General features: G+C 49.1%; 1 protein-coding gene across 4 annotated transcripts in view; it reads left to right on the forward strand.

The window, feature by feature from the left end:
• The window catches only part of LRRC20 (leucine rich repeat containing 20), a 189,621-nt gene that overhangs the window by 161,660 nt on the left and 15,162 nt on the right, over positions 1-12,799 (forward strand). Inside the window, exon 5 of one of the 4 annotated variants that reach the window (XM_059729913.1) lies at positions 9,391-9,458. The exons of the other annotated variants lie outside the window; for them this stretch is intronic. Within the exon in view, the coding sequence (XP_059585896.1) occupies positions 9,391-9,443 (53 nt within the window). The 3' untranslated portion in view covers positions 9,444-9,458. Of the gene's footprint in view, positions 1-9,390; positions 9,459-12,799 lie in introns of those variants that run through there. 4 annotated transcript variants of the gene reach the window in all.

The raw sequence follows: 12,799 nt of genomic DNA on the forward strand, positions 1-12,799 counted from the left end.
AACATAAGTTCAGTGCACATAAACCAGTTTCAAAATGGCCAAAACTGGTTTAAGATAAATCTGGTTGAATATAGTATCAGACTTAACTGAGCTGAGTCAAACTGGTTTATTCAACTTCTGTCCCAGACCCCTTCCTGGTTTAAGTTAAACCAGAGTCCTCCAGCATCCCAGCCCTGGGATGTGCTGTCTGCTCCAGAGAGCTGGGCTGGCCCCTTCCCTCTGCTCTCTAGCCCGAGCAGGGGTGGCCAAATGGTGACCCCCTGAGGCAAAGGGAGCAGGGAGGGTGTTTATTCCCCCCCACCAGTGACTGTGGCCCCATTCCCCCCCTCCCCACTCCAGCAGCAGGGGAGGGAGCATGGCCAGAGCCAGCTGGCATGGCCCCCACTATTCACCTACCTCGCCAGTGGCTGGGGCTGAGCCGAGCCAGCCCACAAGTGCTGCTGAGGCCACAGGCAGAGGGGCCGGCTAGGCTGCTGGGGCTGGGCCCTTCCCAGCAGGCTGCACGTCAGGTTAGGGCCAAGAAAGCTGCGTGGCTCCCCACGCCCAAGCCAGGTGGGGCTTTCATAGAGCCCCATCCAGCTGGGAAGGACCCTGTGGGGGCAGGGCCATCCCAGCCTGCTGCAGCTGTGTGACAGCCCAGCCCAGCAGCACAAGTGGGGGCTGGGGAGAGCGGGCTTCCTGGGCCGGGAAGGTGCCAGTGGGCCCCAAGCCCGGCAGCCACCATCACACTCCTTGACTCATGCAGCACCCAGCACTGCAGGCACACAACCAGTTGTGGGGTGGCCAAAACTGGAGGGGCTGTTCTGCCCCACTTTGCCTCCAGCTGCTGCTGCTGCAGTTACACCCCTCTGGGCTAGACACACTCTGCAGCTCCTGGACAACTCTGCAGCTCCCAGATGCCTTCCACCTGGATGTCTTCCACCTTCCAAGGCATGTGGGAGCTGGAGCCAGAGCTCCACGTGCTGGGCAGAAGTCGTGGGGCTGAAGGTTCCTGCCCCTGACACAGGGTGGTGCGGCATGGCTGTGGCAGCAGCAGCTGGAGGCGAGGGGGGCAGAACAGCCACCCCAACCCCAGCCAGACCGCAGTTGGTTATGCCCCTGCAACCCTGGGTACTGCACAGGACTGGGGGCACGGCGGCTGCTGGGCTCGGAGCCCACCGGTGCCTCTGAACTAGCCCAGGAAGCCTGCTTTCCAGCCAGCCCCAACCCGTACTGCCAAGCCGGGCTGTCACACAGCCACAGTGGGCTGAAAAGGACCCTGCCCCATGGGCCAGCCCCATGGGGCCCTTCCCAGCTGTCTGGGGCACTATGACACCCCGCCCAACTTGGGTGTGGGGAGCCAGGAGCAATCTGGCCCCACAGCCCCCATGGCCCCAGCCTGGGCTGGCCTCTCTGCCTCCATCCTTAGCAGCACTCACAGGCTGACTCGGCTCTGCCCCACAGCCCCAGCTGCAGCTACAGCCCCAGCCCTTGGCAGATAGCAGGGCCATTCCCAGGTTCCCTGTCACCTGAGCAAGAGCAGGGGGGAAAGCTAAGCAGATCCCAACTGGGGTCCCATGCCTGCCTGGAGACAGGAGTTTAATCTCCAGCCCCTGCCCCTCTTTGCCTGAGGTGCTTCCCCAGCTGGTGTCTGGCCTTGGGGACAAGCCTGACAGCTTCCCCCCTCCCCCTCTAGGCACACCCCAGCTGGGGTCCGTACAGGCTAGGGTGGGAGTTTAAGCCCCTCCACAATCATACTTAGCCCTTGCTGGGGCCTGGCCTTGTGGCTGCTGCAAAGGGGAGGGAGGGCTGCTCTAGCACCCCCCCGGCTTCTAGCCTAATCATCCGAGGTCAGGCAGTACTAAGTCTAAGGGATGCTGAGCATAGCAAATTTGCACTTGGAGAACCAGTCTGCTCCTAGGGTAGCATTTGCAATATGCTGTTATTCAGATAACAAACCAGAGGTGACAGTATCACAGCAACTGTGAGTACAAGGTTGCTGAGTAGCTGCTTGTATTTATTAAGTCAGTGTAGAGTGATGCTTACGTAAGAATGGCTCATCACCCTCACAGGTACAGACTGAGAATCAAGGATACGGTCTGTGTTTTGTTCCTTCCATCGACTGCCCCCCGATTAACTGATCTCTCTGGAAAAGTGGTCCCTCTCTTTTTGTTCTGAGGAGCTTATATAAGGCACTGCCTGATCTTCATTGAGACCATCTAAGTGACAGGCAGCTGCTGCCTGGAAGCTGCTGGCAGGAACTACATTTTGGCACGTAGTTCCTAAGTGTGCTTTACCCTGATGGGAAGGCTGCCTAGGATCCTCTCAGAAGAGATGGAAAGATATATTTTGAAGTTAGGGCTGTGTGAAGCTTCATTAGCTGATTCGATTCGGAGGAAGTTCGGCCTGATTCATGTACCGAATCTCTGAATTGAATCAGGAGACCAATTAAAAGCTCTGAATCAATTCGAAGCATCCAAATTGATTCAGAAAAGCTTTGGAAAAGATTTGGCTGCTCAGAGATTCGGCCACAGACTAAACAAGCAGCTGATGCAGCTGCCTCCAGCTGGTAAGTCTGTTGGGGAGGGGGGAGGGAGGGACTGGGGCTGGGGCTGGGGCTGAGACTGGGACAAGCTGCCCAGCTGGGGTGGGCTGTTACTCAGGGAGTGGGGCAGAGCGGTGCGGGATGCGAGCGCGGCAGCGGGGACTTTGCCCCCACTGCTGCTTGCCCAGCTGGGGAGGGCTGTGGGGCAGGATGCAGGCATGGCTCACTCTAGGCCAGGGGTGGGCAAAATACGGCCCGCGAGGCCATTCTATCTGACCTGCGGAGCCCCTAAAAAAATGTAGAAAATTAGTATTTCTCTGCCCTTGGCTCCTGTCAAAAATGATAGGAACCAAGGGCAGTAGGACCCAGGGGAAGCCTGGTAGGCTCCTGCAACAGCAGGCCCGCCCAGCCCCACCCCCCAGCCAGAAGTCCCAACCTGGGTTTCTGGGCTGGGAGCATGTGGCTGCCCTGGCGCGGGAAGCTCAGGTAAGTAGGGACGGGGACCCCAGGCAAGGAAGGAGCGTGGGGCGGGGAAGCAGCCCCTCCCCACCCCTGGTGTCCCACGCTGCAGCTGCTCGCAGCCTTCATGGGGCTGCCCGTGCCTGCTCTGGACAGCCCTGTGCGGGTTGCAAGTGCCTGCAGCGTGGGGCACTGGGCGTGGGGCGGGGTAGGGGCTCCTTCTTTCCCCACACTCGGCTTTTCCCTGGGTTCCTTCCCTGCACGGAGAAAAGTGGACCCTCACCGCCCCATGGCCAGCACCCCACACTGCAGGCGCTTGCAGCCCATGCGGGGCTGTCCAGAGCAGGCACAGGCAGCCCCACACAGGCTGCAAGCGGCTGCAGCGTGGCGTGCTGGGCATGGGGTGGGGAGGGGCTGCTTTTCACTGCCCAGACTGACAGTGGGGCAGTTTACAAGATGGTGCTGAGCACGGGGAAAAGTGGCCCCTCGCCTGCCCCATGGCCAGCACCCCACGCTGCAGCCACATCTAGCCTACATGAGGCTGCCTGCTCCAGACAGCTCCACATGGGCTGCGAGCACCTGCAGCAGGGAACACCTGTGTTACACAAATTGCCAATCGCTCAAATCATGAACAAGACTTTATAAAGGGGGATAAGGCAAGGTGCCGCATTTATTGATTACATGAGTTAGACATAGAGGTTCAGGCACACCGTTCATACAAACACACACAAATCATCATACACATCATTACACACATGCATACACATACACAAAACAGCCATTTCATCCACACATACACCAGATATAGTTACCAGCAATAGTTGCTCAATATCAGCCCAGGGTAGCCAACCCAGGCTTATTGAGTAGATGATGATGATTTGAAGATAGCAGATTTAAAGATAACAGCTGGAGCGGGATGAACAGATGCATCTGTGCTCCGATGAAACATCAGTAGAGAAAGAGACTCACCCAACTTGGCATTTTTAAAGCGTTCTTTTATAGGGACTGGCATCCATTGTTTCAGTGCTTTGGGGTTTTTCCATACCCAGCTTCTGTTTTTGCGGTTGTTCTTCTTTTGTCTTCAGCTTATCTTAGCCTTGGAGTGTTTTTGTTGCCCATCTGGCAGAATTTCTTCTGTTATCTCCTTTGTGCCTTTGAGCTTCAAAGGGATTCTTCAGCTATTTGTTAGTTAGTTAGTGGTTGGTAACTTACATTTGGTGCCTTGTTGCTTACATAAACAGTTGAATCTTCTTCTGTTTCTATGCCATTCTCTTACCGTTCACCCTTTTACACGCACTCATATATAAAGGCTATGCAAAGTTCATTCGCTTATGTCAAGCAGAAGGATACAAAATGGAGTTTTCAAGTTGTTTACAGGACAAGACTAACATGGTTACATTTCACTATTATTATACTCTATGTTAACATCAGCTACATTAGTTCAGTTCATGCTACACCAACCATGGGACAGATGAGGGGCCACTTTTCCCCACACTCAGCAGCAGTTTTTTCCCTGCTGGCAAGCAGGGGATCAGGGCTGTGCGGTGCCCCCTGCCTGTACCATGGGGCTGGGGGGCACTGGCTGTGAGCGGGTGGGGAGCCAGTGGGAGCACAGGGCCCACACTGGTGTCCCGGGGCCAGTGCCGGTGGGCCCAGACCAGGGTGGCAGGAGCATGGGGTCCCAGCAGGCAGGGGCTCTATGGAACTGGGCCAGCTCCCCTCTCCCTGCTGGTGCAGCCCAGCCCAGCTTCACAGCCCCCTGCAAGCCTGCGCCCCACTCTGGGCCTCACTGGTGGTGGCCCTGGGACATTGGTCCCAAAATGGTGACCAGGGGGCAGGGCACCTGTCAAGGGGTGGGGCACCTGTCAAGGGGCAGGGCTACCCATGTGGCCCTCGACAGCCTGCCAAAATTGGGTAAGTGGCCCTCTGCCCAAAATAATTGCTTGCACCTGCTGTAGGCAGTAAGGGGCAAGCAGCAGCAGGAAAGAGTCCCCACTCCCAGCACTGATGCAGGTACGGCAGCACTGGGAGCAGGGGCTATGCCCTGCTGCCGCCCAGGGCGAGCCTTGCCTGCATTGTACTCCCCCGTGCCAGCTGGGCAAGCGGCAGCAGGGCATAGCCCTCGCAGCTCCCCCCCAGGGCAGAGGCAGGCACAGCTGGAGGAGCCACGGGAGAAGCCGCTATGACTGCCCTGCCTGGCCCCATCCCCCACCCGACCCAGCCTCCTGGGACTTAAAAAATAAATAAATAAATAAAAGCCCGACACTCAGGCTGCAGGAGCAGCAATTGGGGCCTCTGGGTGCTTGTGGTACCCTGCACAGTAAGGGGCAGCAGGGATTCCCCCCCCCCTGCTTGGCACCCATGCAGCAGCTACCCCATGGTGTGGGTGCAGCACGGCTGAGCAGGATGCCACATGGTGTCTGGGAGCTGGGAAAACTCCACGTGTCAGCCAGAGCCTGGTACTGCTCTCAGCCCCAGCAGCCCCAGCTCCCAGACAGCGCACAGCGCCCTGCCAAGCCATGCTGCACCCATGTGAAGCAACAGCTGCCACACGGGTGCCCAGGGGGAGGCAGTGATCCCTGCTGCCCCACGCTGCACAGGGGGGGCTCTGCCACAAACGCCCAGAGACCCCAATTGCTGCTGCTGCAGCTGGTAAGTACAAGACTTTAAAAAATAAATAAATAAAAAATGCCAGGACCAGGCTGGGGCCAGGCAGCACAGCTGTGGGGGCTTCTCCCACAGCTCCCCCCGCCCAGGGAGAGGCAGACACAGCCAGAGAGGCTGCGAGAGAACTTGCAGCCACCCGGCTGTGCCTGCCTCTCCCTGGCCGATCTGAATCGCCGAATTTTTCCAAATCAGCACCGAATCTTCTGAAGCTGATTTGGCTGAATTGATTTGAGACAGTGATCCGAATCTCCACATCAAATCACTGTCCTCCAAATTGGCCAAATCCAAATCAAATACTTCTCTATTCGCATAGGCCTATTAGAAGTCCTACTTTCCTGAATCATAATGTGTTAAAGCTTTTATTTATCTCTGTAATTGCTTTCAGAGACAAAATGCAGCTGAATGAGTATAGGTAGCAGACTGCAAACATAGTGCAATATACAACTGAGACTTATAGTTGTATATTCTCATTGCAAATTTTGCATCACTCCTGCTCAGCAACCTGTACACTCCCTTTCTCTTCTTATAGCCAGTGTAACGAGTACTGGTAGCAACTAAGTTTTATTTCCTGGCCTCAGTCACATGGCATGGGTCAGGGTTACAAAAGCATAATATTCTGTCATGGTTTTTAATGCAGGTTTGGTCTTTGTGAGCAGGGGAGAAAGATGTGAAGAGATTTATGATTTGGATGATACTTGCTCCAAGTTATAAAGCACCATCGCTAACAGCCTAAGAAGCTCATCCTACTAATTTTTGCTTTTCATATCACAGTTGTTAAAACAAAGTCTCTGCAGCCTGCAAACCCTCCTGAGATCTGTATTATCATTTTAGCTGTATAGTCCACTGCTCTGAATACAACACCCCTTTGCTTCCTCCCCCTGCTGTCTAACCCAGCGATTCTTAGCCAAGGTGCCACAGCACCCCAGGATGCTTTGCGATCCTTTCAAGGGTGCTGCAAGGTGCCACCCAATGTTAGCACTGTTAGGTATGCAAACATGATTTACAAGATAAACCCAGGTATTTGAAACAGGAATCCAACATATTATAAATATTCTGACCTGTTGTGATCTTCCTGAGTTCTTTGCAACCAAAGAATTGCTCTAGTATTTTTCTGCAGTCAAAAAAGGTAAAAACTAAGAGGTGGCGTTTCCCATGAGGTGCATCAAGTCTAACAAGGGATTTCTTGAATCTAAAAAACATTGAGAACCACTGGTCTAACCCATGTAGAGGGTCCTACAGCATGTTATGCAGTATACCCCTTGACAGGCTGATGTGCCAGAAAGGGCACTGTGGGGTGCTTAACCACAGCTGAACACACCAGCTCAGGTAGTGGGATGCTGGGCATAGCAACTGTGCATATAGAAAAATGTGGCTTGAAGACAGACCTATGATACTCTCCTGGGGACCTTCTGCTAGTTAAATAACCGCAGACCTTAACATTTATCATTATCTGTCACAGCTGAGGGATTCACGGTGGTAGCTTTGTCTTGTTTCCTTTGTAAGTGCAGCAAATTTTTAAAGAGTATTTGCAGAGCAGTTAAGTAAGATGTGTGCCATGAAAAAGAATGAGCTATCACTGATATTCTTTCAATCATGATGATTAACTGAAAGACAAAGCAATTGCAGCCTGACCATAGGAATCAATTTGCTATCAAAAATGCACAGGATCTTACCTATCTGTTTTCCCTCCCTCACTGCTACTATTATCATGATTGAGAAATGAAATTCTACCTCCATTACAATGCAGAGACTTCACGTAGGGAGTTGAAAAAGGGAGTTAAATCATCAATAACTGTTCTCACAAGTCTTGTCACCAGTTAGAGAAGCCTCTGGGGTTTTCACAGAAGTGTGTACTGGGCATGCAACTTCCCTTTTCATCCCTTGGCACTTAAAAAAAAACCCTAATCTTTTTGCTTGGGCTAACATCTGCTTGCTTAAGAAGTCAAGACTGTCAAATTTAAGGGGAGATCCAGAAGGAGACTGTGGGCCATCATCTGTATCCCTCACACATTCACATACTCTTAAAGGAAGAGCATATACCATATAGTATGCCAACGTAAAAGCACACAGTAACAACCTTGCATCTAGACAAAAAAGGAGACTGCTATAGCACAGCTGACCTGCCTAGGGAAAGAGACTGGCCAGGGTGGATATGTGGAAGAAACCTTGCATGTATCATGTGAGCATACTTTCTGTCTTGCAGCTGGATAGGTTTTTAAAGTGAGCCGCAACTATAAAACTGGACTGTCGTGCGCAGGCTATGGCAGTGTGCCATGTGTATGGAGACAAACACATTTTTTCATGGGAGTGTGCATGTGTGGAAGAGTACTTATGTGGCTGCACCTGTAGGTTCAATCTTTGTCCTCAGGATTAGTTTGAAACTGTTTATACCCAGTCTCAAGTACGCAACATTTTAGGGCACATTGAGTAGATAGAGCATTTGGTTAATTAAAATGTTTTTGTAATGCCTGAAAGCTTCCACTAAATCCCAAGAAGACCCAATAGGGCAGATCCTCAGAGTTATCTCCTGTTCCAAAATCTTCAGTAGTGGGTTGTTCAGTCTGGAGTTGAGATTGTGTCCCATTATTAAAAATGTTTATAACTCAGATGTCACATCCATGAACTTCTTTGTGACTCCCATGCTTCCCTCTCAGCTTGTTAATAAATAATGTTTTGTTTTCAGTAACTGGTTTCCAGCTGCCTTCAATCAGCTATTTGGACCCATTTCATCAATTAGAATTATAGCTTTGAGCGTTTCAGTCTGCTAGAATAACAAGCTTTTGTTTTGGATAAATATTTTTCTAAATGTGACTACAGTGCTGCTAAAAGGTACTCAACCAACAGCTCTGGAAACCAGAACGTTCTTATTTATCCCAGAGCAAAGGAAGCAAAAGTGCAGAGTCTCCACCCTACAGGGGCTCTTTTTAGAGTCATTCATGGAATTGGGCAAATAGGAGAGGGATGACCAAACAGAAGAAATTGAGAGGGACAAATTCTATTCAGGTGAAAAAAATGCTTCAGTTTATCAGTTATGAAAGCAAATATTTATTTTAACAAAGTGTTCTGTTTCATTTTCACTCTTAAGCGATGCTCTTAAAACTGCAACTTACTGTATGTTTGGTTTCAAAAATCCACTTTAGAAATCATTGATTTTAATAGATAGCCAGGCCTTCTAGGTTGTGAAAGGGATAGAGAACAATGCAATGTTATAGTCCGTCTTTATTGGCCTTTTTCTGCATTTGATAAATGTGTGCTTTGGGTCTTATGAGTCAGCATTGGAAAACAAATGTAGGCTGTGCCCGCCTGCGCTCTAATAGGCATTCCCGAGCAGCCTTTGCCCAGGTAGTTGATCTGGTTAGTCTCGGACCTGCGGGGGGGCCCCAGAGGGTACCTTGGCTGATGTCAGGAGACCCCCTTAACTCGTCTGCCACGACTTTGGATGGCTCCTCAGTGGAGGGGGTCTCCTTGGAGGGAGCCTCCAGGGTCGTGACGCCTCTCGGCAGGCACTCACAGGGCTCTGACCTCCCCTACACTCCTTCACTGCCGGCTCCTTTGCTGGCTTTTCTGCCGCTGCCGGCTCCCTCGCCGGCTTTGCTGCCGCAGCTGCAGCAGCAGCTGCTTTTGCCGTCCCGGACAGTCAGCCGCCGCAGGCGTGCGCTGCTTGCCGCAGGTCCTCCTGCAGGCTCTCTGGTAGCCTTCCCACCCCCAGTGCCCTCGGGGTTTCTCTTTATTTCCACCAGGTGGTGTCCCCTGCTGTTGTCACCTGGCCCCAACTGAATATGGGCGCGGCTAATGAACTGCACAGGCGGTTTTCCCGCGTGCGCTCCCCCACTCCAGGCCCCTGCAAATGGTAAGTAGGGGCTTTCTTCCTCTTCTATTTTGGCCTGGGGTTCCCCCATAGCCCCGGTGTCCCCCTCTGCTAAACCGGTGTCCCGGGGACATAGGCTTTTTGATATTTGTTTCCAGGGCATTAAAGTTAGTCAACTGAACACATCTACATGTTCACTAATGTGCTTTTGCTACTGTGCATTAAGTTTCATACCTCTAATATGAGGTACTACATAAAGGTGCATTAGGCTGCCCCTAATGTGCAGTAGCAAAACTGAATGCCTTGAATGTCTTTTTAGTGACACTTAATGCGCAGTAGACTAATTCTACTATGTATTAGCATATTAGCACTGTTTTTGATGTGACATTTTAATATGCAGTAGAATAGGCTACTACTGCATGTAGACACACCCACTGAAAAGTATTTCTACTTATATTTGATATAAGGAAGGTTTCCCCAGTGATGAGGGTAACGACTTCAATAACAATCTTCTATTCTTCTTATGTCTTTGTTCTCCCAGATTTGTGTCATGATCTTTTAGGTGACATTTTAAAAATACTGGCAGTTTTGTCTGTCTTGGATGGAATACAGATTTTTTTTTAATTTATTGCAATATGATAGCTTAAGAAGTTTGCTTTTGTCATTCTGCTTCTCTAGCACCTTTATATTTTCAGTTAAATGAATTTCATGTTTGTCTTGTGCAGCTTTAGGGTGCAACCCTCTCCACAGCAGTTTTGGGCACAACACTTTTGCCAATCATCCTGCATTAGAAGCAGGTAGCTGCTGTAGAACTTGTAACAAAACAGTAGCAAAGTTGGTTGCCGACCTCCAGTTTCAATAAAACCATTTTAGATTGCTGCAAGAGGCAATAAAATGTCCCTTTCTGTCTTTTGGTGCTTTGTATTAAATTAAACAACATAAATGTCTGGCATTATAGTGCTGCTCTTATTAAGTTAACCAGGTTTCCTAGACTGTAGCCATTACATTATCTAACATAATATTTTGCTAAAAGGGAAGGAAATTGTGTGTTTGGGCTGCCTGAGATCATAGCACCTGCAGCTGTGCTGAGAGTCTTGAGATTTTTGGAGTAGTTCTTAAGATGTAAAAAAATCCCTAAAAGCTTAAGTCCCAGGCCAAAAAACTGAACCTGTTCATGTGTAGTTATAGTAGATCTTTTATAAAAGAAAAATAAAGTTAACTAACCAGCTTTGCACAATCAAAACTCAATGTAAGTTAATGTTGTAGAGCCTGACAGCCTTTAGGGCTTACTGTCAACAAAAATTAAATGCAAAATAATATTATCTTTGATTTTTAATTTTCTTTTGCACCAATTTGTTGTGTTTGGGCAAACTGAACTCTGCCAAAGTGAAGTGCACATGCATCAGAATTGTGGAATAAATGAGAAAGGTCACCAGTTTGACTTTAGGAGTTGGTTGGAAGTCAGCATTTGTGGAGATGTCTGGAAAGAGCATTAGATTTCTGTATTATCTTGATAAAGACTGGACTGGTCTATGGATGGAGTATCTCTCATTGAGAATAATCAATCACAGTGAGGGAGGGAGCTATAGCTAGAGATGCTGAGTTCAATTAAATGAGATTCAGAACCTTTCAAAACCTGCTGTGTGAGACTGTAACACTTTGACAAACAGAACTGGGAACTTTACTGTGGATTAAAGCAAAGTACAGAAGTCCCATCTTATTTTGCTTTTGCAACTGTATTTGACCCTTAATGATTCACATGGTTCTCTGCCTTGATGGACATCATCTGATTTAGATTTATTATTCTTCTAAGAAATTGAAACCCAGAGAATTAGTTGTGAATCCCAGCCAGCTGCATCATGTTATGGATTTTGATGCATCTGCAATAAGGCCATAAGGTCCTGTCCATCAGACATTGAAACCATATATTTCCCTGTTGAAGGGAAATTGGAAACACTGACTACCCTCACAAACACAAAAGTATTACTTTTTGGTGTACAAGCATTCATACCACAAATGGAATTGTACAAATAGGCATGGCTGTATCAAGGGTATAAAGCCAAGTGAGAGGTTTATAAGCCTACTCTATGAAGAGGCAGAAGGGTGTAGAATCTTCTCAGCCCAACCAGCTGGCTTCCTGCTTCCATTTTAAAGAAACAGAGCACATATCCTTAACATATCTACTGGTCTTTTCCTTGCATTTTTAAAAAGTTGATCAAAACCAAAAGAACAAACAATTTATTTGACCTCTATCCTCTCCTTTTAAATAGAAAAAGATAGTCATTCATTCCAGCAAGTAAATCAATTATCCCCTAAAAACCATGAGGTTTCAGGATGAATTTTATGAAATATTGCAGCTACAATAAAAGTTACAAAACATTTTGGAAAGGTCAGCATTTCTTTCAAAATGTCAGTATTCTGGAAGTACTGAAATCTTGACATTTCCAAAACAATTTTACTTTAAGTATTTAATAAAAGCCAAGGAAACAAGCAGCCAGATTCACACAAGTCCCAGAGGAAGAACCACAACCTCCTTTTGCCTCCTTTAGTGATGTGGGTTAGAGCACTGACCTGGAAGACCAACTTTCAAACCTTGCAGCGACAGGAACAGAAAGAACATCACTGACCCCAGAACAGTGCTGTGGCCAACCAGACTATGGGGGATCCTGTGTTGGGTTGCTCTGAATTTCTTTTGCCAACACTTACATTTTGCATAGACTTCTTAAACATTCATTTAGCTGGGGTGAGACTGAGGCTGCATACACACAGTCAACTAATCTGGGAGCATTATCCCAAGTTTGTTCTGGCAGAGGAACTTACCCAGAACTGCATGTACAGACATTCAACTGCTGAGGTTCAGAAGAGTGAAGAGCTTGTAGTGCTGACACTGTAGCCATGGGGAGCATCTCATCATGCTTTGCAGGCTTCCTTAGTTTGCCTGGCAACAGGTGGCAGTGGTGCATAAGGCAGCTCCAGTTGGCTGACCCAGACTGCCCATGGTCAACTTGTGTTTCCCTGCAATACATTGTAAGGATTGTGAAGGGGGCATGTTCTGCTCTGCGTTAGAGCAGCAGAGTCCAGTGAGGGACATGCTGTCTTCCTGGGAGTGAGGGGGGAATGTTGGAGGGCTAGGTTCTCTTAGACAAGCCACTGCATGTACAGATATTCACTCTCCCAGGAAAAACTCTCCTGGGAGTGATTTAACCCTAGTTGTTCCCATTTTTATCCTCAAATGGTCATTTTTACCATGGGAGAAAATGCCTAAACATCTGTACGCTTGAGGTTTTTCCTGGGAAATCTGACTCTCCTTGGAGAAAATGTCTGTATGAGGCCTGAGGGCC

This window comes from Alligator mississippiensis, chromosome 6 (genome assembly GCF_030867095.1).
Source record: "Alligator mississippiensis isolate rAllMis1 chromosome 6, rAllMis1, whole genome shotgun sequence".
Lineage (NCBI taxonomy): Eukaryota > Metazoa > Chordata > Crocodylia > Alligatoridae > Alligator > Alligator mississippiensis.